Source organism: Eucyclogobius newberryi, unplaced genomic scaffold (genome assembly GCF_026437365.1).
Source record: "Eucyclogobius newberryi isolate DKJ021-1_F unplaced genomic scaffold, fEucNew1.0.hap1 SCAF_12, whole genome shotgun sequence".
Lineage (NCBI taxonomy): Eukaryota > Metazoa > Chordata > Actinopteri > Gobiiformes > Gobiidae > Eucyclogobius > Eucyclogobius newberryi.
The window spans coordinates 14,027,457-14,054,455 of record NW_027315746.1 but is presented as its reverse complement, the minus strand read 5'-3'; the positions used below and the strand labels follow the sequence as shown (position 1 = coordinate 14,054,455).

Here is a 26,999-nt window from a genome sequence, read left to right as displayed (position 1 = left end):
CATAAATCCTTGCTGAGCTGAGTTGTAATAGGTGGTACTTAGAGTGAAAGGTTCGTAAATCAACAGGATTAACATACTGGGTACCAAATAAAGCCCGTGTGTGGATGTAATGACTGAAAACATCATCATCGACAACTGGCATTGCAGATAATGATTCATTACTGAGATTATGTTTTACAATGCAATGTCCTGTAGCTAAAATTGTTATACATAAACATTCTTAAGGATGCTAATTGTGGACCAAAGAACATTTATAGTCACTTATGGTTCACAAATCCATCTTTTAAATCTGAAACAGTTCCACCTTCGCTCTGATTGTGAAACATTGGTCAATTGTATGCCACGCCTGACAAATTGCTGAATGTCCCTCATTTCGCACTATACTGTCCTGTCAAATCAAGCCAAAGAAACATACAAAAGTACACAATAGTACTTCTGTATACAGATATGTTGACAATAAAGCCCTTTGATTCACTCGATTCATAACAAGACTCCATTGAACGCTCTCATTCATCAGGCCTTGGTAACAGCAGCTAATTTTCACTGTTATTTCTAGAATCACTTCTTCACACGATCTGACGCACTTGAGTCTGACGTGTTAGACTTACATTCGATCCAACTGCGTTCATTATGGCTTTAATAATAGCACTGCGACTCTCGGCTCCAGCAACGCGGCCCCGGGCGTCAGTAGCAACCTGTCAGACACCAATTAATTATACTTTTAATTAGACAAGTCTCTGTTTTGAACTGGTATGCAACCATCTGTCCACAACACGAGACGAGCTAAAGGTATGTTAGATGTTTGTTTTTCCTGTATTCAAACAGATGAAACACTAATCTTTCTCATTAAGCCAAACCAAAACGTCAAATATATATGTTTACAGAAATCAAAAAGTATAGCCTTTAATTGGTTAAGAGCCAAAAGCTATCTTTACCAGTGATTTGTATTGATGCCAATTTGTTGTAATGACTAAAAAATAAAAAATAAATAAAAAATAAGCAATATAGCACACTAATTACTGCACTGCTGAATATTCCAAGTCCATTGATAATAACTATAAAATAGGGTGGCATGATATTAGAAAATATTGCAGTATGGCAGCGATATTGATATTATTAAAATATTTTTATATACTTTTTGACATCATACTTTGATTTATTTTAACAACTATATTCATGTTTATGTTCTAATTTAAAGTGAAGAAGGAAAATCCTGAAATACATTGTTTCCATTTAGAAGAACTGTACATTTCTGTCATATGAAAGACCTTCTTGTTATTTATTTAGTTGCAATCTTGGTGATTAATTAGCCAACAATTTTGCAATTTATATTGTGCTACTATAAAACAATTTTAATTTGAATGAATTTAGAAAACATTCAGGATCTGATTCATAACATTTATTCAAAAGTGATCTCATTAATAGACATATTTTTAGCTCTTGTTTACCAACACTAAGCAGGCCTATATTACAATGTGTTTGGAGCTTCCTGTCTGGGCCTGGCTCAGAGCCAAAGCTCCTGCCTGAGCTTGTGGTCTCCATGGCGCCCATTGGCTCACACAGAAAACATCTCAAATGAATCCAAAAGGAATCTGCACTCAACAACACCATGTACATGGTTGAGAACATTAAAGTTGAAAACAATAATATATATTATAAGAGCAGTTATGGAGTATATTATTTTCACCTCTGAATTAGGCAAAAATGCAAAATGAATCTCTATCTAAATGGATTAAAATGTTGAGTTATTCCAGTCATGCATAGGCTATTTGTAATACTACCCCAGATACAATCATTAGGCTCCACACTGAATGCTTACATCACATCTTTATAATAGATGGAGGCTGATGTGCTTTGGTCCTTGAAAAGCTGGATGAAAATCACTGCCAGTCAAACTCTAACTAAATGTCGCCATCGTGTGGTTCATTTGGAAAGAGCAGGCTCTGTGGGCTCTACAGACTCGAGGAGTAAACAGCTCTTTTCTTGTTTATTGTGGTCTCTTTTTATGACACAAACGGTGCATGTCATGTGTGTGAAATATCCTGGCCATTGGTAACAAACATCTCATCATGATAATAGCAGGTTAAAATTCCTTCATGTTTCATAATTCTATAATTAAAAGAAATCGGCAAAACGCGTGGATAATTTGTAGATATTTCACTATATCCGGTTTTGAGTAGATTTATTTGCATTTGTATTTGCTGGCATAATACAGGCTCTGACTAATCTGCCCTCGGTTGCCAAGGTAAATCTGGAGCAAACCAATCCCAGTTCCTGTGAAATCCCCTCGAGACCGCGCTCCAGAGTAAAGACAGAGCACAGGAGGCAGAGGAGACATTAGTGTAGCATCAGTGCGTAGCTCCTTGTGATGCTAACGCGCTGCGCCGCGACAGGAGCCAGCGCGCACGCGTGGACACGGGAGCCAGAATCATCTTGCGCAGACCGTGTACTGTACATGGCCATTGATGCTGCGGGATGGACGTAGCCGCCTGGTGTCAGTAAGAATGGCGAGGCCGGCGGGTGTGCGATGCAGCGCTTGACATCGGTGCGTTTCGCGGGATTATCGGCACAATCGTCCTCCTTTCGCCGTGTTCATGGGAATCCGCCCGCTTGACAGCCCGCTCCCGATGGCTCCTCGCATCTGACACAGGGGGAGGGAGGTATACGCGGACGAGAGGCGGCTTCTTCTGATAAACACTCGGGAAAAACAGGTCATTATGACCTTAGTATCCGCCGTCAAAAGAAAACCATCGGATGGCGTCTCCGCGGCAGCTCTCTGCTTGCACCTTTTGCTGTGGCTTTCGTGTGCCGTGTCCGAGGAGGAGCATCATCATTACTTCAAAGTTGAGGTAAGATAAATGGCCTTCCTTTCCCCGGGTTATCGCAAATGACCGCGCGCTCTCCTCCGTCTCAGCATCACGCGCACAGCCCAGCATCACGGGAATAAGAGCCCAGCATCACGGGAATAAGAGCCCCAGCATCACGGGAATAAGAGCCCAGCATCACGGGAATAAGAGCCCAGCATCACGGGAATAAGAGCCCAGCATCACGGGAATAAGAGCCCAGCATCACGGGAATAAGAGCCCCAGCATCACGGGAATAAGAGCCCCAGCATCACGGGAATAAGAGCCCCAGCATCACGGGAATAAGAGCCCAGCATCACGGGAATAAGAGCCCCAGCATCACGGGAATAAGAGCCCCAGCATCACGGGAATAAGAGCCCCAGCATCACGGGAATAAGAGCCCCAGCATCACGGGAATAAGAGCCCCAGCATCACGGGAATAAGAGCCCCAGCATCACGGGAATAAGAGCCCAGCATCACGGGAATAAGAGCCCAGCATCACGGGAATAAGAGCCCCAGCATCACGGGAATAAGAGCCCAGCATCACGGGAATAAGAGCCCCAGCATCACGGGAATAAGAGCCCAGCATCACGGGAATAAGAGCCCCAGCATCACGGGAATAAGAGCCCCAGCATCACGGGAATAAGAGCCCAGCATCACGGGAATAAGAGCCCAGCATCACGGAAATAAGAGCCCAGCATCACGGGAATAAGAGCCCCAGCATCACGGGAATAAGAGCCCCAGCATCACGGGAATAAGAGCCCCAGCATCACGGGAATAAGAGCCCCAGCATCACGGGAATAAGAGCCCCAGCATCACGGGAATAAGAGCCCAGCATCACGGGAATAAGAGCCCAGCATCACGGGAATAAGAGCCCAGCATCACGGGAATAAGAGCCCCAGCATCACGGGAATAAGAGCCCCAGCATCACGGGAATAAGAGCCCAGCATCACGGGAATAAGAGCCCAGCATCACGGGAATAAGAGCCCCAGCATCACGGGAATAAGAGCCCCAGCATCACGGGAATAAGAGCCCCAGCATCACGGGAATAAGAGCCCCAGCATCACGGGAATAAGAGCCCCAGCATCACGGGAATAAGAGCCCCAGCATCACGGGAATAAGAGCCCCAGCATCACGGGAATAAGAGCCCCAGCATCACGGGAATAAGAGCCCCAGCATCACGGGAATAAAGACAATGTCCGCACAGAGACGCGCGCGTGAAAAACAAGGCGCATTTGTCACGGGAAACGGATAAACAGGGATGCTCATGAGGGCATTGCACTGCGGTCCGTTATCCGAGCTGCTCCTGTGCTCAGCCCGCTCCATAACAACCAGAACTGATGCTGAGGCGACTGTGCACAAATGTGTCAATGACCGTTATGTCCATAATAATAATAATAATAACCGCCATCAGCTTATGTCTGCGGGCGTTTTCAAATGAGCAACCTGTGTGCACCTCTGTTCAAAAATAACCTAGCCACGTTGTTGCTATTTGTGATGCCAGTGTCAATGAAAGAATGTGCAGGATCTGAAAATGTACAAAAAATACACAAAGAGCACAATTTTGTCCAGTTTTAAATGAAATAATGGTTTTCTGAAATGCCAACAAAAGGAACTATAACAGTACAATTGATTATTCTGTGTACCCAATATAGACCCTGAGAGGGAGAGCGGTTAGGAGAATATAAATTAGGAAACTACATTTATACTACATTTAGAACAATAACTATGGCCATTTACACACAAGTTGCTTCATTATATCCTCTTGTGTGTTTTGTATTGATGAAACACAAAGAGATTTATCCAAGAAGTGATGAAACGCTGATGCCGCCTGACACAAACACAGCATTATTCAGTTTTATGCCTCGGTGCAATGGGCAAGATATCTCCTCTTGGACAAACATGGGCAGGAAATAGCCTCAGGAGCCAAAGGAAATGTGTATAAACAAAGGCTCGGAGACTGGACTGGGGGAAGATTAGCCACAGCAGCACTGGGAGGTGTAGAGCGGAGGATTGTGGGTAAGTCATCACCCTGGGAGGCAGTGGCAGTGACCCCTGGATACAACAGCAGCAGATTTGTCGCACCAATGAGGAGCGAGTGAGTAAGGTCAGCGCGCGAGGTGATGGATGCATGTACAGTCGAAGATGGATACAGAGCTGTTCACATGATTGTAATATGATTGTGACGTTGTGCTATATTTGTCCTGGTATTGGCAAATATAACTGTAAAGGATAAGATAAAACATGATTATTTATATTGATCAATCTCAATTTTTCCATTTGATTTGACTAAAATAAGTAAAAATGGCTTGTCAATATGATTTTCCTGAAATTAATTTGACACGTTTGTTCCTCTGAAATGTGAATTCTGCTCCAAACCACTGACACTGACAACTCGAAATGACTGAATCTTGATTAAAATGCGCAGAACTGCACAGCCTTAACTGTAATCACGTGCAAATCTATACGGTTTCATTGTTTGAACTACGGATTTGTTTGATTTCTTTTGTCTTGGATCAAAATATACAATTTCTTTTGATTAAATATGAAGTTAGTGGTTAGAGTGTTCGCCCACAAACTAATGTTGCAGCATAAAGCTCTTATTTTGAAGGATGCAACATAAATCTACACCTGTATTATTATTATTTTTGCGGTTAATCACAGCGACTATGTCAATGAGCTTTGTCAATGGACATATAGACATTCAATGGGCCAATATAAACTGTGATTTATGTTTAAAATGTAGTGTTCTGTTCATAGTGCGTATTGCAGACATATCCAGGAGCAATAACATTTAAGAAAGACCGATAAAATATAAAATAACTCGTAAACTAATTTAAGAATTCCATGCATTTCAGAAAACCTTGTTGAGGTGTAAAAACTAAAACGTTTTTCAATACAAAAATACATATACTGTATTTACATTTTCCGGACTATAAGTCACTCTGGAGTATAAATCGCACCAGCCAAAAAATGCATAATAGAGAAGAAAAAAACATGTATAAGTCGCACTGGAGTATAAGGCACATTTTTTGGGGAAATGTATTTGATTAAAATGCAATACCAAGAACAGACATTTCACCTTGAAATGCAATTTAGAATAATAACAGATGAGAGAACATGATGAATAGGTGTACGTATGCTAACGCTAACACCTTCAGCTACATGAGGCACAGACAGAACTGTGTCTGGTATTTTAACGTAACATATTAACAGTTATTCAGATAACTATAGCATAAAGAACAAGCTAACAAGTTTACCAAAGCATCAGTTTTACCCCAAATCACTAAATCCATTGAATTCTTCTTCCTCTGTGTCACTTCTAAACAACTCCACAAACTCCAGAGGAAGAGGAAGTGCAGATTCTTCTTCTGCGTCGCTTCGAGCCTAGAGCGCCCTCTTGCGGTTGTCAGAGTGAAAATAACGAATAATATCACATATAAATCGCAACCCCGGCCAAAACTATGAAAATGGTGCTACATATAGTCCGGAAAATACGGTATTGCGCAGCCCGAGTCAAATCACATCGAAACTACCACAATAATGATATTTAGATAAATGACGAGAGGATAAAAATCACACAGACCCTAAGTAAAGTAAAGGTCACAATACGATCTCATCCTTGACCCAACCAGACACTTCAAATTCTTGATTCTTCCTTGGTCTTACTCATCAAACCTTGTATCGATATATGGCCATAACAACTACGAGATTTCAACGCACATTAGAAACAATAAGACTCACAGCTTGAAACACTCACTACGGTACTATAAAAAACGTTAAGTAATGTTATGTGACATTCCCGTACCTTTAAATGATTGTTTTCCTCACCCTCATGACTTTACTGCAGAGAGAATTAAGTGAGTGTCAAATAAAAGGAAGCCCCATAGATTTATAGCTCCACTTCCATTTTTTACCCTTAGACCTTTGCCACGGTCAATACTCGGGTCCAAAAAGTCAACCGTTTCAGAACTGTTTTTGGACAAATTCCTCGAGACCCCCAAGACGTGCAATCGAAATGACTATATGACTGTGTAGGCCAGGGGTGTCCAAACTTTTTTCACCAAGGGCTGCATTTTGGAACTTAAACGGGGCAGAGGGCCACAAACAACTTGACAATGTCGAATTTGTTGAATGACAAAGTGAATCATTCGAAATTTTGCATTTGATGTAATTGCGATGAGCCTCCACACCTTTAATTATACTTGGAACATTAATATTAGGTTGAATTTTCCCAATTTCACAGTAAAAAGTACTACTTTTTGTTGTTTGGGCCAACATAGCAAGACGCTGGAGGGCCAACAAAAATGGTCTGAGGGCCGCATTTGGCTCCTGGGCCCTAGTTTGGACATGCCTGGTGTAGGCTGAATCGTTGGACCATCAGACCTAACGTGTGTCTCCCTCCGACAGGAATGGCTACAGAGGTATGGATATCTCGTCCACTCGCAGCCGGGAATGTCCATGCTACGCTCAGTCCAGTCCATGCACTCGGCTATAGCATCGATGCAGCGCGTTTACGGCCTCAATGTCACCGGGAACCTGGATGACAGAACCAAGGAGTAAGTACTTACCAGAACAGTTCCCATGATGTAACGCGCGCAGGCAAAAGTAGGAGTGGGCAAAGATGTAGATGGTATTTCAATGTTACTTGTCATAACACAGCTATACATGCGCTCGCACATCCGGGAACTTGTGCAGTGGCAGCCGAGTCCGCCATTTTGAAAGGGGCACAACAGCACGTCTACTACATACGAAATCCTGGAAATATGAGGCCAAAATGCCAAAAACCTGCGTTCTGTTCGGACATTGCTCTGTTGACTGACCAAGAAGTGATAGCTTTGTCGTGTACCTTAGTTTGCCGTTATCGTGTAAAGAATGAAAGTATTCGTAGCTCATTATGCTGTAGAAAAGGATGCAGTCATGTTGGTATTTATATATCGCGTGCCCCTTTTTAAATGGCCGCTATGGGGAAGTTCCGGTTGTATGACGTCACCGCGAACGCATGTGTACAGCTTTAAACAGTTGGTCCTTGCTAGTTTATGAGTGTGTCCTTGTGCAAAGTTAACACGAGAGTACTCATTGTATAAGAGCTTCAAAATATGTGTATGGTTTTAGCAAAAACATCACCACAATAATATAAGAAAATACATTTATCATTATGGGAAAGATTGTGGATTATCACAGTATTTTGAGGCAAGTTAGTCAATATTTTGTCTTTCATTTAGTAATGGTTTAATATGTAGTAATAATAATCTATGACACAGATTAGATGAGATGATTGCACAGGAAACCACAGTTGAATTTGCTTCTTAAGGATTGACAAAGCCTCTTAGAGAATAAGTGGCAAATGTCTTCAACTTAAAACCAAGTCCAGATGACGATCTCTGAAATCTTTGTTACTGTGGACCAATCGTGGAAGAATGAGAGATTAAAATGACTCATTACTCATTCTTTCTGTCATTTGGATCGCATATTTCAATGATAAGTAGGATTGCAATGGGCTAAATGTATGCTGTTGTGCTGGTAGAAGAGTCTCTAAAAAGTAAAAGTATCTCTAAAAGGTGACCCAAACTGCACTTGCACTCTGAGGGGTTCTTATAAGACAACTGTGAACAAAGAAGTAAATGCCATGGCATGTTTGTATGTAAAAATGGACATAAAACTCATGATTATCCCTCAAATCTCCAGCTAACTTATTTTTTTTAAACTTTCTTTCTGGCGTGGGCCACAAACGTCCTCTGCAATCACAATAACATAATGAGTTGACTAATACAAATGGTTGACTAAGAATAGAATTATGTCAGAACTGTAGGACAACATCGAGCACAGACCAACAGTCCCTCCTCATTCTGTTATTTAAAGGTTTCAGCTTCATGTTTAAAGGCGCCATTTCGGGCACTTTTGACCATTAAAAAGATAGAACCGCCAATGGCACGCGTCCTCATTTTGCATCACTCTGAAACCCGTGGATATACATGTCTTGCCTGGCGCAGTATTTTATCGCCGCAGCATTATTTCCCCCGAGGCGGCCTCAGTAAACGCCCGCTCACTGTTTCCCTCCAAAAGCTGGATGCAGAAGCCGAGGTGTGGCGTCCCGGACAAAGGCACGTCTCGCTCGCGGCGGCGGCGGTACGCGCTGACGGGACAGAAGTGGCAGCGGACGCACATTACCTACAGGTGAGAGACGGCCGGTCGCCATGGCACCGCGGCTCATTGTCAACTTCAGACGTCAGTGATCATTTTCTCAGCTCTTCTGTCTATCAGATGCCTCCGAGCCTTCGAAATCACATGTTGTCATAGAGACGCCGGCATAGGCTGCGTCCCACGAAACAATACGCACAGAGCTAACACATGCAGTCTCAGAGTATAAATAATTAACTGCTTTCCATTTATTCTGTACGTTCCCATTACTATGAGACAGAGCACGAGTTAAAGCAGGGCAAGTTCTCCGCTCGTATATGAAATAGTTTGAAAATCCTTCGGCTCTACATTGGCCGTGATCTCGACAAAAAAACAAAAGAAAAATCCTTCGCTCATCTTATCACGGCCGATTAAGCCGGGTTTTTAATAGGTTCTGAGGAGGGCTGATAAACGGGCTCTGGCACAACCGCTCGACTGACAGGTTACAGCAGTAATGGCCGATAACACTGTCAATTTATTCAAATCCTTTTCCTCCAGAATTTGAATTGATGAGCCACCTCTCTTAATGGAATGTCAATCAGAGCAGAGCAGTGCTGCCGACTGCACTTTACTCTTGAAACGAGAGCGAGAGAGAGAAGATTTCACTTTTCTCCGTGCCTGCCAGCGCCTGATAACGGCTGCTGTGTTAAAAGTTCAACAAAAGCTGCCAGGCCTGAAATAGTTGTGTCAAGTACAACTATTTTACGGTCTTCTCGATTCTGTGTTGGCTAATTACTCTGTCTAGTTTTTCAAATCCATGGAATTTGAATTGACAATTAAATACAAGACAAAAAGACACCTTCAAAAATAGTAAACGCACATGTTATTTCCAGTAGGAGCGTCGCAGTTGTTTTTATGGCAGAGCGACTAAGAGAGTCACTGCTGTAAACCATCATTATCTGTAATTATCAGTTCATTTTTTCCAATTTGTCGATTATCACACGTTTGTTGATTAATCGACTAAAGGACTTAAGGTCTACAGCCCGGGACAGGACCTATGACTGTTCCTCAGCTGGACCAGTGACCAGAGATACTGACCAGTGACCACAGTAGACCAGAACATTCAATTAACAAAAAAAATAACAAAATTTTTTATCTTTGTCTACAAATGACAAAATGCAATGGATTAAATGGGATCTTTACTGTATTTTCAACAATTGCAGATACAAAACTGCAATCTATTTTATGTATTTATTATTATTTACAAAAAACATGATTAACTTTTTATTATTTACACAAAATTCGATGTACTTATTATTTATGAAAATATTATTTATTTATTATTATTTACAAAAAATATGTATTTAATTTTATTTACAAAAAAATATTATTTACTTATTATTTATATAAAAAATATTGTATGGTTAGATGATACAAATCTTGCAGAATTCTGTGTCAATTTATTCATCAATCTGTCCTCCCCCCCTCCCTGCCCAGTATAAAAAATGTCACGCCAAAGGTGGGAGCCCGTGAGACCCATGATGCCATCCGACGAGCCTTTGACGTGTGGCAGGGAGTGACACCTCTGCGCTTCGAGGCCGTCCCGTACAGCGCTCTGGAGACGGGCCGGAGGGACGTCGACATCACCATCATCTTCGCCTCCGGTTTCCACGGCGACAGCTCCCCCTTCGACGGCGAGGGGGGCTTCCTGGCTCACGCGTACTTCCCCGGGCCCGGCATCGGCGGCGACACGCACTTCGACTCGGACGAACCCTGGACCCTGGGGAATCCCAACCACGACGGTAAGGACCGAGGTAGGGATCAAAACACATATACTGTATACACGCGCTTGTCCACTGTGTTGTAGGATGTGTTCACGTTCTAGAAGTTTAAATATCCAAACATATGAGCCACAAATGCTTAATCTTGTCATGGTTTGTTTGTGATTGGTCCACAAACTTGCCATAGTAACATTTGCGCTCATGTATTTGGGGTTAAGTCTGTCATAATTATTACTATCGATTACTATTTTTGGTAGTAAATGGTCAAATAAGTCAATGCAAAGACTTATTATAGACACTAACTACTTCATTGTTTCATTATGCAATTTGTTTACTTATTGGAGCTTATGATTTTTTATATTTTTTCATATTACACATTTAGAAAAGAAAGAGTTTACCGGGTTTATTGTGTCCGTTTCTATGTTTATATTTTCTGCAGCAATATAACCATCGCACGCAAAATGTCTAATAGTGACAGGCCTATTTCGGGTTTAATAATTTGCTGAAGCTAATCTGAAACAAATCTTTATGCTAAAAAAGAAGATGTTGCTGCCAGTTTTTGTTTTATGTGAATAAGCCGGTAATGACAGAGATATTAACCAGAAACCAGGTCAACAAATCTGCAAACTGACGGTTAAACAGCTCAATTATAAACTATAGTTCTCCTATTTTGTTGTGAAGTCTATTGGAACGTTTGCTGATACACAAGAGGCGCGTCGTGTTTTATTCAAGTGGGCGTTTGCGATGGAATTTTTAGCCTTGTACTGTTATTGGAGGTGTGAGAATTGTGCGAAGGCCAACCATGGATTTGACTGGATTATGTCCATGTTCTGGAGTAAAAAATAAATAAACAGAAGCACATTTTTGATGGTTACAGAGAGTGACTTTCTTCTCCCTGGTGTAACCTGTGTACTATTGTGTGCTGTATTGTATATTGCACCTTTTGCTCTGTAACAGCCAGAAGATGTGAGCGTGTCTTACTTTACCTGTTATGTTATTATTAAATTAATCTGATTCTAGCTTCTGTAGCTGGTCCTTTCAAACTTCAAAAGCATTTCTTATGTTTTCACTAGCCAAACTTTATTGTATCTATGTGAATATTCTGCTTGTGCTCATCGTTATATATGTTGTCTTTGCATTCAGTTCATTATTAAACCAACAATATGCACATCAAATACTATATTTTACTACTACAATTACTGTGTGGATGCTACCTCAAGTGAAAAACTACATTAACTCTGTCTTCTTGTTTAAATCTACTTTTTTTAATAAGAAAGATGATGCAAAAAAGCTATATTAAAGCTCATTTACTTGTATTTAGCTGGATGGCCTGTGTTTACGTGAAGCCCTGGTGACAACTGACTTATGTTTACTGTATCAGAAATATAAATACGTCAATGTGGTTTTAGTCAAATATGTTGCTTGGATTTCAGGCCAAGTCTTTAATGCATTATTTCCCTAAAATATGTGACTATTTGCAAAGACAAACAAGTGATTTAAGAGATCGAGACAAGTTCAACAGCCGCTTTGTTATGTTAGAATAAAGCTTTCATAGAAAATGTCTGAGGTGAATGTGCTGCTCTGCAATGAACAGCATTTTAACCATGTAAAGGACCAGGGCTTGTTGCTAACTAGCTCACAATGGAAGTAGAAAGTGTTAGAAAATGTCACATACTAGATGAATGATTATCTATTAGAAAGTGATTTTTAAAGATTTCACATATTTGTTTGGTCAGAGTGTAAATAAATGGGAAAAAAATGTCAAATCACAGTGTTTTTTATCCCACTACTATAATCATAAAACGAACATTGAAAGATCAAATCCAACTAAACTGCAAAAAATATCGTACAATAGTGTAGTTATGATACGTAAAACATGCTGCAAAAGGCTCAACATAATTTAAAATCGTTATGTTATCATATAGTCTTATGCTAATTCTGATAAAGCTCAAGAACATTCTAAACTATTCAAGAACAGTCAAATGTTGTCCTGTTTATGTCAATACTTGTTCAGATTAGTATATAGATTTGATAGTAGTTTCCCTGTTGATTGGAATATGATTGTAGAAATGATTGTAGCATGATTGAAGGTTGGGAAAACGACGCACACAATTCATCTGATCAAAGTGTGACTGAATGTGTTGGAAAGGCACACCCGCATTAGGCTAGTTTAACGTTCATGTCTGGCCCTTGCGTAGGACTCCTGGTCAGTGCCGCGGTCAGCAGCGAAAAGAGATGAGAGATTCTTGTGCACAAACAAAGAATGCACATGTCTTTGATCAGGCTGTGCTGTTCCGACGCATCACCCCATCTGTCAGGATCCAAATGTTTTTCCCACATAATAAGCTCTTGAGATGACAGGATAGAGAGTCCTGCTATTTTAAGACTTTAGTCGGCACATTATGGCTATTCTGTTGCTGGGCGCGTTGTGGCATACAGTTATGATTTAGGAAACGGTCTCCCGAAGAGTTCCTGTTATAAGGCTGTAATTATTTTGTTACTGACTAGAGAGAGGTCAATTAGTGTCACAGGAAATGGCACTAGGGTTAGTCATATACGTTTTGTGTTAAAAGCCATTCATTATGTCAGATTGTATTTAAAATAGGGCTACAGTGATTTTGTAACTATTGCAACTGAGATTAAATTAGCATTTTATGTAAAAAAAGTAGGATTTTCTTTATAGGGAACATTGTAAACACCTACAGTAGGGGGAGAAGACTGAAATAGGAACTGATAAACGAATAGAAGGATTTCAGACTGTGTTTGTCGAGGTGCAACAAGAGTCTTACATAAAAACAAGATATTTGTTCTGTGCAGAGGATTTGCTAGTATCGAAATGATTGCAGCCTTTACACATTTTATAATTAATAAGGTGGAGTAATCTGCAGAGAAATCAACAAGGGCTGAGCTAAATGTCCCATCATAGAAAAGGCCTAAACCAGGACTAAATAATGAGTAGTTGTTATGGTTGGTGTGTGTTGATGTGAAGATAAGATAAGATGAAATATTCCTTTATTGTCCACACATGGGGAAATTTCTTTGTTGCAACGCAGGTAGATACAGAGGAAAAGGACAGATCACTTATAGGAAGTTTAAAAACACTCTTAATAGAAGAACTCTAAGGAACAAAAACTCGTATAAACAAAAACTCCTATAGACAAGACAAGCTCTGACTAAAGTAGAACTGAAGTGTAAATACAAGAACAACACATTTTGACTAACCATGTGAGGAATGTTGTCTTTGTCACATTTCTAGTAGTTGTAGTGGTTAGAAATTAATAGTGGTGAACTAAATGGTTGATCGTTGTGGTCGCTGGCAAAAAATACAATAAGTATTCAAATAATGCCTTCCTCCGAAGTGAACACAATGAATATTTATGCAGAATCTTGTGCGCTGCCCGGTGGTCGAGTGGCACACGTATGCCAGGCTCCAAGTGCAGCCGGCCGGAGTGTCGCGAGTTTGAATCCAGACTCTGAAAATGCACTGCATGTCCTCCCTCCTCTCTCACCCCCATGTCACGCTTTTCTCTCCTGTCTAATAAAGCCTTCGGAAGCAAAGAAGCAAAACTTTACAGCACTACTTTTACCCTGGAGTTTATATTAGGCCTGTGTCGCGTGTCAGTGCTCGTACGTGCTTTTCCCTCATGTACTTCCACACTCTCCAGCACAAGCAGAGTTTAATTATCCTACCCACATGTCGCCGGCCTGTCACGTTTGCTGTGCTAATACCCAGGTGCCTCCCATCCTCCCAACAGCGGAGACTACTACAGTATTAGCTCCTGTAGTTTGTTCACTTTTGAAAAATACTAGTCTCAACCTCTTGTTTATACAGTATGTACTTGAATGTACAACATAAATATTGCTGATCATTTGTACTAGGAAGACATCTAGACTATGATATATAACAGTATGGCCACTATGATGATGATGTTACACAAATCTCTTCCTTATGGCCAGATGGTCAGATATATAGATTATGAGGCACCAAAGGATTATGTTGAGATGATTTCGAAGCAGGACAAACTAAATAAATGCCTAGAGCAGCTGCTGGTGCCACAAATAAGAAGTGGTATCGATCTAAAGTTGCTTGACTTTCCTCTCATATTTAAATTGTTATTAAAATGTTTACAAAATATGTAATCCTAAAGATGATGATGAAGGAATAAACTCGAACGAAATCAGTTGCTTTTAAAACATGAATCAAAAAGCATTACTTATATTTGATATTGCTGTACATTTTCTTCCTCTAGATTAAATATTTCATACAAGAACCACCTCAGAAACATTTGCCAAGGCCTGAGTACCACCAGATATACTGTAAACCATGTCTAAATTAGGGCTAAACCAGATAAAATAGGACTTCACAACTATAAGTTCTAAACAAGGACTAACCCAAAGAAGAGAAAAATATGGATTGTATATCATTGTATTTGAACTGCAGAGGAAGCTGCGTACATAAATAAACGTTTCACATAATCATGATTTCAATTCTGAGACTCGCTCTGTTACAATTCATTGCACTTTTTACTCGCACACAAAACACAAAAGCACTAATATAGAACAGGAATCGAATGTGAATAAAATAAGTCAGAAATGTACTGAAATAGGTGCAGGTAAGTGCATTCACGGTGCATCCAGGCTCCCACTCACGCCACTGCTCAAGGCAACACTCTCAAAAACACGGAGCCCATTTCACCTTAACACCAGAGCGTTCATCCAAGCCCACAGCACCAGCTCCCAGTTCACGTCACACGCAGAGGAAAAACGCCTCCTCTTAGCCTTCAGTGTCACCACAACCTACAGCGGAGTAAAGTTAATTTATGTCCGATTGTGGATAGAGGAACCTCAGGAGATCGCTGCCCTTTAAAACACAATATCTACTCTGGCCAGCACCAAGCACTGACCCTCCGTCAGCAGCTAAAAGGTTACACTCACATCTCCCCATTACCTGCACCGCGCCAGACCAAAAGTACCCAGGGGAGGCCAGTCAGAGGTACCATTAGCGCGTATGTCCGCATGCAACTTTTAGAATTACACTGCTGTGAAAGCCCATTAAGGTAGCACGAGCGCATTGGACATGACAGAGCAACACGCCACCTCAGCTGAGCGATGGTGAGATGAGAAATGTCCTTTTTACCTGCTCAGTTAGAGGAAGAAATAGAAGGGAAACGTAATCATCTGAGTTGTATTGGCCTGTTGTTCTTTCTTGTTTTGTTGAAATGATTGTGGCAGTAGTGACTCTTTCTCGTCATTAGTTATTGTTTATCTCTCTATTATCGCTATATCCTGTTAATGGGAGACAGTTCTCTCTTAATATGTTGATTTTTGGTCAATGTAGAGTGATAATAAATGGGCCATGTGCATTTTTCTGTATGTATTGTGATTTGGTACCATTAAAATGGAATAATATGTTTTTATTGTCACATTCCTATAAGCTATTGCCATGAGTTCAGTCTGGGACAAAGGAATACATTATGCATATTGGAATATAGTGGCGTTATGCAAATATAAGCAGACATAAGCTTGCACTCAAGACCTCAAGCACTGCACTGACTCCAGGATAATAATGATCCTTATACCAACATCATTTAAGTAGTGATGGTGAAGTTTTGTATTAGTGCAGGCAATAAATACAATTTTAATCAATTTTACTTATTGTTTGCATATTACAATCATTGACATTTTTATAATTGACATGATTGATACTGAGGTCCTGTTGTTTAGACTTTGGGGGAGAACTTCTTGTGTTAAATGCATTAGAGGTTTATTTAAATACTCTGCCTTGTCTTGGTTCACGATTAAATGTCTTTTCCTTTTTCTTTTTTCCCATGAGATACTATACAGTCAAAGCGGAAATTGAGATTGATCAATATGAGGAAAGCAATTATTCTTCATATTGTTGCCATATTGTCCTGGCCGATTCTGTATTGGTGCAGGATCTCATTATAAATACAGCGCATTTCTTTTCACAATGTAGAGTTGTGTGAACAGACAGTTCCATACAATCCGCACAGAGGCTTGCAGGCTTTTGATCTCACTCACAAGTTAAAAAAAAGGAGGTCTGTACAACGCTGTTAAATGATTAATGTTCAAATATACAGTACCGCTCTGTAAAAGAGTGGATCAAGATCATTCAACAACAACAAAACTGAACCCCATCCACACTTCTTCACTCAATACTCAGACAAAGTAGTAGCATTAAGCAGTAGTGACAGTTGTTGTCGTGGCAGTCATTCGCAGCATTATTAACCCTGACAGCGCTCAAAATGGTGGTAGTGGTTGTAGTATAGTGGCAGGAGCTAGTGACTTGTATAGTGGCTTGACATATTTTCTCCCTGGCCACAGCCACTAGTCTTTTTCAAAAGTAAAACGCCACAATTTGCGCACTTTGTAATGTTTTTGGTTCATAACACTGAATGTGTTTTATTATGTACGAGTATTTGGCTTGTAGGCTAGTGCTAAAGCTGCTCTGTGTAGCTTTTCTGATGGATCTGCTGCCTGCTTGTCTCCATGGAGATGATATAGCTCTGTCTGGAATGTTCCACAGTATGACATTAGATTAGACTTCAATTACATATATTTTTATTGCTTGAAAATAACTCCAAATCATGTATTCTTGTGTGGGAAGTCGCTCCACAGATCTGACCTATAACTTAGCCTAGTGCCGTCGCCATGGACAAAAAGAGATAGTATTTAACGCAGTACTGTGGAACATTCCTGACCCTCCACTAGAAAAGTAACATAGAGCAAGCCTGAGTAGGACATACGTGTACAATAATGTGAGAGTGATATTTCGTGTCGTTACTCACCGCTCTGTCTCCGTAGGTAACGACCTGTTCCTGGTCGCGGTCCATGAGTTGGGACACGCCCTGGGCCTGGAGCACTCCAACGACCCCACTGCCATCATGGCCCCCTTCTACCAGTACATGGACACGGAGAACTTCAAACTACCTCATGACGACCTGCAGGGCATACAGAAGATATACGGTAACTTTTGAGTCCCTTAATATTGTTCGGATGATCTCTATTGGGTAACGTTGATATCACTTCACTTACAAGTTATTTACTCTAGATCCAGGAAGCATTAGCACCCGTTGCTATGCACTGACACGTTCACACAGCAGCGTCTATCCTTAAAATGTTCCCAAAATTAGTGCTGCTTGTTATTTTTAGGAGTAAGAAACTGCGTCGTTAATAGTTCAATGGATGTTGATGTGTGCAAAGAGACTCATGATAATATTGCTGATTACTAAAGCAGAGAGAAAGCACGGGCCTTTTTTATTTGATCAAAAATGTAGACTTGAGCTTCAGTGAGGCCAGATGGCAGCAGGATAATTACTGAAGAAAAAATATATAATTCAAAGGAGCTGTTGCAATCGTGTAATAATGTATGCGTTTTTATGACTGATGTTGACTCAATCTTCAGTTGTGTTCACGTCCACACATGAGAACAATGAAGCGTTCTAGATGGTTATTTTATCAATGGCCTTTCTGATTAAAGTTGTAAACAAAAGTGTATTCCACATTTGCCTCAGAATTTTAAAATGTATGTAACTCATATTTGAACTCACAAATTTAAAGGGACACAATGGAACTTTTCCACAATATGGCATTAAACGTCTCTATCAAGCAAAGGCTCCAATTTTGAAGAACCATAATTTCCTCCATAAGTTCTGAAATATATAGTATTTTTTTTTCAATTCTCCACATTTAAAATGTTGCAAATACATTATAATTTTTTTACTTTATACACCCACAAATATAACTACCACGTAACAAACTAAATTTCTGCAATGAATCATTAAATATGACTGAAGCAATCGTCAGTGTGACATGATATGCAAGTATACTAAAAACACTAAATATACCTGTGTTTGTTTGTTAGGTCCACCAGACAGAGCACCCCAGCCCACCAGGCCGCCGCCCACTGCCCCACCTCCTCGATTCCACCCGCCCGCTGACCCTCGCAAACACGACCGCCACTCGTCCCGCCCTCACAGACCCCCCCAGAGCGCCAAACCCTCCCACCCCAACTCCAGACCCAACATCTGCGACGGAGGCTTCAACACACTCGCCATCCTGCGCCAGGAGCTGTTTGTCTTCAAGGTAACGGTCATGTTTGAAGTAGTTATCGTGAGGTTTATCAGTCCAAGCTCAGCCTCTGTTGTGTAGCGATGGTCAGTGAGGCAATAGAAGCTAAACCAAACCCACTTGTTCATCAGGAGGTCTAAAACTGAATTAGAAAATGTTCTAAAAATGTTCTTATTCATACTAAAACTAATTAAAATAATTACCAAGAACAGGGCTTTCTTACATATTTCTTGCAGGGTACGGTTTAAATAAAGTGAGGTTCATTTGGGTGTGTTGGCTACAGCATTAATACTGCATCCATCCATCTGTCCGCGGTTTAAGATGTGATTTTACAGCTGTAATGTGAGCCATCAACATGTTTTATCATTGCATTCCTGCTGTGTAAGATTTTAAGATTTTATTCTGAGATCTATATTGAAATGAATTTGTTGAATATCCATTTGTTTCTAGGACCAGTGGTTCTGGAGGGTACGGGACAACTCAGTGGTACCTGGATATCCAATGCAGATAAGCGACTTCTGGAAAGGCCTGCCTCCCAAAATCGATGCTGTTTATGAAAACAGTGAAGGAAAATTTGTCTTCTTCAAAGGTATGAACCGTTCTGTCCTTTATGTGTTTGTTCATAAGACAAGTGGCAAATGCCCATTCCCATTATTTTAACTGCAATGTTTGCGCTGAGGTTGTGCTTTCTGGATGTTTATTGTTCTTATATATTATGATGAATGTGTTTTTTATGGAGGGATATGTTGTGTCGCTATGTGTGCTGGCGCTCTGTCTGCACACGAAGCTCCCAATGGCTACATACAATCAGTCCTCAAACAGTTACTACGATGTCAGAGTAATAATCACACAAACACGCACATTAACCTAAGCAAGCTTTCTCTTCAAAGTAATTCATGTTTTAAAGCTTTCAAATAAACGATAGAAGTGGGAATTACTTGGATTTCCTCTGATGCTCTGGAGGTCTTGGTCCACTTACCAGAACAAATGCACCAAAAGACAGTAGAGGCTTGTCATGTATAATTGATAAGTGAAAGTGCAGTTGTGGTGGACATGCTATATGGCTGTAGTAGCATCACGGGCGCGGGTCCAGCTCCGCCTCTCTGTCCGTCAGGCAGATTAACACGACATCTGTCACCGCGCAGGATCAGAGCATCTTCATTTATTTATTCACTAACACTGAGCTGGTGTTTTGCGCCTACAATATACGAGCACCAGCTACTTACTGCAGCTATCTTGTTTGGGCCTTGGGCATTTTTGATTTAGCTGGATTTATATCAACAATCGCTTCAATAATATAATTAGTCCCACTGGACATGGTTTAACTGTGGGGTGTTACAGATGAAACAGCATATATTTTGTCTGCTGTGTACATATCAAGAGCAGTGTTTTTAAATTGTGCTACAGCCACAGAGATACTATGTTTTAGTACTTTCATATCTGGGATCTAGTATGTCTTTAGTCTATTTTTTGAATAGTAGTAGTAGTATTTTGTGGTTGTTTTTTTGTTTATCCTCAGATGCAGTTGTATAGTTGCTTATCCATTGTCTCTTTGGTCTGTGTTGTTTCTTTTGATATTTAATGCTACTTATTTTTATTTTTGCTCTATTATAGAGTTCTGTATTGTTGTGTTCTATATTTTTATTGACAAATGAATAATAGTAATAATAATATCATCATCTTTCTGTGGAAGAATAGAGAAGAGAATAGAGATAACAAGCTTTTTAACCCTGGGAATTATGTTTTAATGCAAGCTAATATACAAAACATTCTTTAACGTGGTGCATGTCTATTTTAGGAAATCGTTTCTGGGTCTTTAAGGACACGAACCTGCAGCCCTCATATCCTCAGGACATCTCACTGTTCGGGAGCGGCATGCCTGCCCAGAACATCGAGACAGCTGTCTGGTGGGAGGACGTGGCCAAAACCTACTTCTTCAAAGGAGACAGGTGAGCGAGGTGATGGATGAGGTCTGACACTGGGACACGACTCAGAGAATGTGGGACAGGCTCAGTGTTTCATACGGCATTATGCAGTCAGAACACACATGTAGAATTTACATTTCAGGGCAGGTATTAAATATTCTGTAATTGAATGTATTTACTGAGTATTCTTCCCAGCACTGCATAAGAGTCATGGTAATGTTATACTTACCAAGACACCAAATATGCCATTATATCTCTACTTGCTTACTGAGATATGTATTTTAAAAAGTCAAAAAAGATTACCCACAAACTATAACTCTGAACAAACTAACAAACATGACTGTTTTTCAAAATAAAATAAGTTCTCATCCGCAGTTTCTTTGTATTTTCATTGATCTGCTGGAAAAGTGTGAAATGACAAAGGCAAAATTTTTGGAATGCTGACACCAAATCAGACGTGACATTATATAAGTTTTGTGTGCTGGTCCGTGTGTTGATAAGTTTGGCAGGACGGACATCCTGGCTGTTCTCTAAGCTGTCACGCGCTTATTCAAAAACACTAACAGCATCTTCAGCAGCTGACAACTGCTGCTTTTGGACTGCGACCAACACAACCCAAATGGTACCGGCACATATGAAGAAGTTATTACTTTCAAAACAAGATGACGTTGATGGTGATGCATGTGACTTGATCAGTATCTAATTCAGCTCCTGTCTGCAGCTCAGGTCTGAAAGTTTGGTCTTGGTCCCAGTGTGACTCACATGTTTGTTCAGGCGTCATTATAAATCATATCCTCGGAGGTCACGGGACCCTCCGGGGCTGACAAAATGCTTTGTCATGATTCTGTCATCTTTCAAGCTGCTGCTGCAAATCATGTCCAACAGAACCCTCTGTCACAGAACATGTACGTGTCTCTGTAACTGTGGAGAATCAGTGCAACCGGCCGAGAACAGTCTGATAATCCATGGAGTCATGTGGAATATGTCATTACACAGTCACACTCTGGGACGATACGGAGAATTCACCACAACTTCGCAGTAGGGATATCACGATTATTTGGTTAATTGATAATCGTGATTATTCAGGTCACAATGTAATCGTGAGGACCAAAAAATAATGAAGTATTTTTGCTTCAATCTATTGTTCAAAAAATAGACCTAAATGTGAATTATCTTTTTTTTTTGGTCGTTTATGTCTTTCAGAGAGTTGAAATCCATAAATCCAGTCACAAACTTGAGGAACAGTAACCACAGAAATGAAAGAAAATGAAAAATGTCTCTGTTGTTCAGTTGCGGTCTCAATAATCGTGAATAATCGCTAAATCAGGATGATTTTCTCCCAACAATCGCCACACTAAGATTTGATATTCTGATCAAATAAAACACAAATGATGGCCCAGGTCAAAGCGTTGGTGCTAATGGTGATACCTCGGTGATAACTATTGGATGTTTGCCCCTGACAGTTCTAATGTGACTCTGCACGTCGTCTTAATTAGGCGCAGTCCTGATGATATATATGCATAAGCACTGAGTCACCGCATAGTCTTGGCTAAATATATGCACCCATCAAAGATTTGTGTTTACACCTTTGTCACGTTCTCTTCGCTTCCCACCAGCGAGGTGGGATCAGGGACAGAACTGTAAATCCATGTGATGGATGTGGGCCAAGAATCATGTTTTGACTGTGGAGCTTGATTTTAGAATCAAATTAAAATGCTCTTCAGAGAGATGTAGCATATGTATTCAAATTAGGTTGACAAAAATAATGTATGAACCGAGAGAGCCAATTGTCCAAGTATGTAACGAAAGGCAGAACGGATGGAGCGTTATTATTGAGCATCAGGTTGTTCTGTTCTGATTGTGATTTTGTCATCTAGATACTGGAGGTACAATGAGGACATGAGGACGATGGACCCGGGTTACCCTAAACCCATCAACATCTGGAAGGGCATCCCGGACTCTCCGCAAGGGGCTTTTGTGGACAAGGCCAACGGTGAGCAGTGATAATGACCTTTCCATGAAAGTCTTGATTTTCAAAAGTGTCCAGATGACTACCAAACAATTAAATCCTTTTCTATGTTGGAACACTCCTGGACAAATGAGGGTTTACACCGACCTGTACTCTCTTTTTACTGCTTCTTTGTGCTGGAAATGTCCATGTGAAAATTGGCATTGCAAATGAATTATAATGTGAATAGCTGCTCTGTCTATAAATGTCAGCCTTGTGATTAACTGGTGACTAGTGCGTCTTCCCGGCCTCAAGCTATTAAGCTAAACTGTATACATTTGCATGTTATTCAGAAGGTAAAGCTATTGTTCATATAAAACTACCTAAACCCATTTAAATGAGTCCTGACCAAATGGACTCATTCACCGTCTACTGAAGTGAAATGTATTATTCCCAATACAATTATTCTTTCTCATTTTCTAATTTAAGTTTGCATTGATTCATGGGAGCATGAATTATTAATAAAATGGCCTCTTAAACAAAAACATGATTTGTCCTGTCATGTCAGGACACATGATGTGATGGTAGAGGTAAAACATATGTTATTTAGACCTCTAAAAGAAACTGATCTTTATAAAAAAACGTATAATCTTTTCTTATTCCTCAGGCTTCACCTACTTTTACAAAGGTAAAGAGTACTGGAAGTTCAACAACCTGCTTCTACGAGTGGAGCCAGGATATCCTCGCTCCATCCTGAGGGACTTCATGGGCTGTGATGGTCTCCCCGCAGACCCGGACTGGGACTGGAGCCCCCCCGTGGCCGAAGAGCGACACTACGACAACGGAGACGCAGACGTAGTCATCAAACTGGACAGCACGGGAGGCACAGAGAAGGCAGTGGCCATAGCCATCCCCTGTGTCCTGGCGCTTTGCATGATGGTCCTCCTCTACACGGTCTTTCAGTTCAGGAGGAAGAGCACGCAGCGCCACATACTGTACTGCAAGCGCTCCATGCAGGAGTGGGTCTGAAGAACTAACCCCGTGGAGCGGGGTTAGTACAAGGCGAGTGCTGATACAAGGCGAGTTGTTGCTCAAAGCCTTTGTAATGACAGTAGTCCAGAAGAGTTGCAGTGTGGGCACATTTAGCCCAAACTCATAATATGTAAGAAGAAGCAGAACTCAAGTGAAGACAGCGATGGAGCCGTGTCTCCTGTGTCCAACAACTTATAAATATGTACCTGCTTTGACTTTGTCTCTCAAATGGACTTCTGACAGAGACAGTGTTAAGTTGGACTAGTGTCCGTCCTTGTCTCTGCACGCCGCTTAACTCGCCACTAGCACCAATGCCAGTGGACAATTAGCCATAGGGAACTACATTCATCTTCTCAAGCGCCCTAACGTCTTTGTTTTTTTGGAGTCCATGTACAAGGTGATTCATTGTATGGAAGGCTAAAACACAAACCAAATAGACGATTCTTCCAAAGAGGATTAACACCCAACATTTCTTCAGTGAATTCTTTCTAATGTTGGCTCAAAGCTGGCAGCGTCAAGGTTTCCTTTGCCATTTCTATTCATATCTTCCCATCTGCTGTGTAATTAGCGAGATAGGAAACAGTTTTAGCGCAGCCTATGAACCAATGACTGTTGTGGCAGGGTATCTCTGAACAGGGGCCAACAAACCTCTTTGCAATACATGAGACCGCCTTAATCACAGGTCGCTTCCTGAAGGCGCTGTGGGAGTTCATCACACGGATTTACCATCTTCACTCAGACTGTTTACTTTTGTTATTGCAGAGGAAATGGGAATTGTAAAAATCTACAACAAGCTGTACAGTACATCCACACAGGTCATCTGAGTAACTGATCAACACTTAATGTTTTTATTGTCCTTTATTGGTGTATATTAAGATGGACAGAGTTTGATTAATTCTAAAATAGAAGCCACCTTGTGGTTGGGTCCAGCTTGGCCCTTTGCTGCTATTATAGTAAATGTAAATGTTCAACATGATTATATATGACAATTTCTTCATGAGATTTTACTCATTATTGATATGATTTTGTCAAATCTCTATGATAATCATTATATGAAGGAGCAAATCACAAAGGCAGTTGAAATAAAAGAAGACCAAGGTTGTTATGAGTGGTAGGCTTCAATAGACACTGCTGCCTGAAAGCTTTGTCCTGATATATCCTTTTTTGAAGTAAAACATTCAAATATATACTCTGCAGGATTTTATCTGTAACAAAAATCCACACGTATGTATTAGAGCAATAATTTCTACCAATCATGAATTTGAATTTACAACCCAATTAGAAGCCATGCTCTAAATTTAACATGTGCTTCCTGATAACAGCCTGTTTCAATGTCCGTCTTTATATACAGTCCAACTGTTTTATTACTTATTCAAAATTTTTTAATATTTTGTACTTTGTAAGGTTTCAGCATAACAAGTCTAAGAAGGGAAGGAACTATACATTTTGATCACAGTTATATTGACGCAAACATTTCAACTTCTAACCCCTGTGTTCAGAGCTACTGTATATTTAATATGCAACACAATCTCACTCAACTCACTCAAAAGGGAACTGTCTATGTCAAATATATCAATTATCCTGAGCTCTACTAAAATGACTAATACTTCTGATGCATTAAAAATAAAACTTAACTAACATCAATAGTAATCAACAACAACGTTTTTGAGGGATAAATAATCTATACAAACAATTTCTCTGCTATACTATTTAATGACGATCCAAAATAAATGATCAATGGTAAAACATCATATCTGGTCTTGTAATGACCTTTTGTAGCTGAAAAGTGGTATTATATTTTTGTTTATGGAAATTATGTTGTAAATATTGGTGCTTTTTGCTTTTGCTATTTGTTTACTTGAAAGATTTAACCTTTTTGACAATTAATATTTTCTTTTTTCTTTTCTTACCATCATTATTTTGCCATTTACAGCAACACTATTTATTGTTTTAGGTCTAATTTATTTATTGGAAATGAAGTGAGTGAAAATCCTGGTAGATCTTAGCATGTCCAGTCATACAGATTAATTGTTGTGCATCAAATTAAGTTACTTCACAATTATTGTCCAACTAATTGTACCAGTCCGGGGTGAATGCCACGCTTCATATGTAATTTGCCGTGTGTCCATTTGCATTTAGGCTGAATATTGTTTTACATGGTGGAAAACCGTGCTATGGCTGGCCGGGCTTGGTCAATCTCTACAGTGTTAGGTCAGCGTTTGGAAAAAACCTCAGTGGCTTGTGCGTTTTTTTTTATTTGTATGTTGTTGTTTGTGGTCTCTAGAAAGGGTTAACTGTCGTATCATTGTGAGGATGCGAGGCTGTCGTTTTATTTAAGAATTTATGATTTTGCACCATTCAAATAACTCATTCAAAGTTGAAAATCACTTGAAATACTTGACATTTTCCGACCGTGGTCATTAAGGCTCTGCTCCGACTGGTACTGGTTTATTTTGGGCCATTTCTTCGTCTGCGCTGCTAAGCATTAGGGCTAATTTGGAGCGTCGTTAGAAAGCGTACGTGTGGTTGATTAGAGAGCGGTCGATAATGTCAGGAGCGCGCGTGGGGAAAGAGTGATTAGTTGGAGATCTTAGGCGTAATAGATAGACTTGAAGAGGTATAAGTTAATGTACTTGCTGTATATGGAGTATTGCATATGTACATACAGAGTGAATACAGTTCGCTTGGATTGTTTTTCATTTTAAAAACATGGAAATTTGCTGTGTGTTGTAAATAAACCAAGTGCATAATGACAATGCTGCATGTCTTTTCCTTGACCTGTACATCCGAAGAGCAAATATTTTATTCATAAACGAGTGCAAAGGTGCATTAGATGAATACAGCGTAGAAGTAATTTGATTCCATTTCACCGCCAGACGTCATTGAAAGGTTATAAACTCCTCACTTACTTAAATTACACTTGTTTTCTCTTAAATATACACGATTATTGAGCCAGTGTCCAAAGTATTACTACATGAATACAGAAAAAAATTAGTTTTCCAAAATAATTTTATCGTAATTTCCAAATCTACAAAAAATTGCTGTTCTTGTACAAGATTAAAATACAAAATGAATCAGCGACAGGGTAAACCTTTATGATTCATAGACATTAAATGTGTGAGTTAGCAAAGTTATGCAAAAAAAACAACCGTTACTACATTCGGTAACACTTTATTTTAGGGCACACATATTAACGTCTAACTAGATGCTAATTCACATACTAGTAAGTGGTAAATTAGTAGCTTATTAGTACTTAATC

General features: G+C 40.1%; 1 protein-coding gene across 2 annotated transcripts; it reads left to right on the top strand.

Moving 5' to 3' along the window:
* The first annotated feature begins 2,656 nt into the window (after window positions 1-2,656).
* Window positions 2,657-24,184, top strand: mmp16b (matrix metallopeptidase 16b (membrane-inserted)). Of its 2 annotated transcripts, none has more exons than XM_072440879.1 (10): window positions 2,657-2,849; window positions 7,254-7,402; window positions 8,910-9,020; window positions 10,461-10,765; window positions 17,570-17,731; window positions 18,630-18,850; window positions 19,286-19,424; window positions 20,634-20,784; window positions 22,638-22,753; window positions 23,376-24,184. In XM_072440879.1, exons 1-10 carry the CDS (start codon window positions 2,718-2,720, stop codon window positions 23,735-23,737), a joined length of 1,848 nt encoding a protein of 615 aa, XP_072296980.1. In that variant the 5' UTR covers window positions 2,657-2,717; the 3' UTR covers window positions 23,738-24,184. The 2 variants fall into 2 exon arrangements, with proteins under 2 accessions (XP_072296980.1, XP_072296979.1); XM_072440878.1 differs by having other exon boundaries at window positions 10,461-10,777.
* The last annotated feature ends 2,815 nt before the right edge of the window (window positions 24,185-26,999 follow it).

Excerpts from the sequence above, each read along its gene's own strand:
- mmp16b (XM_072440878.1), top strand. The coding sequence starts at position 2,718 with ATGACCTTAGTATCCGCCGTCAAAAGAAAACCATCGGATGGCGTCTCC. Across the intron at positions 2,850-7,253 it reads ATCATTACTTCAAAGTTGAG|GAATGGCTACAGAGGTATGG; the intron begins GTAAGATAAATG and ends TCCCTCCGACAG. Across the intron at positions 7,403-8,909 it reads CTGGATGACAGAACCAAGGA|CTGGATGCAGAAGCCGAGGT; the intron begins GTAAGTACTTAC and ends TCCCTCCAAAAG.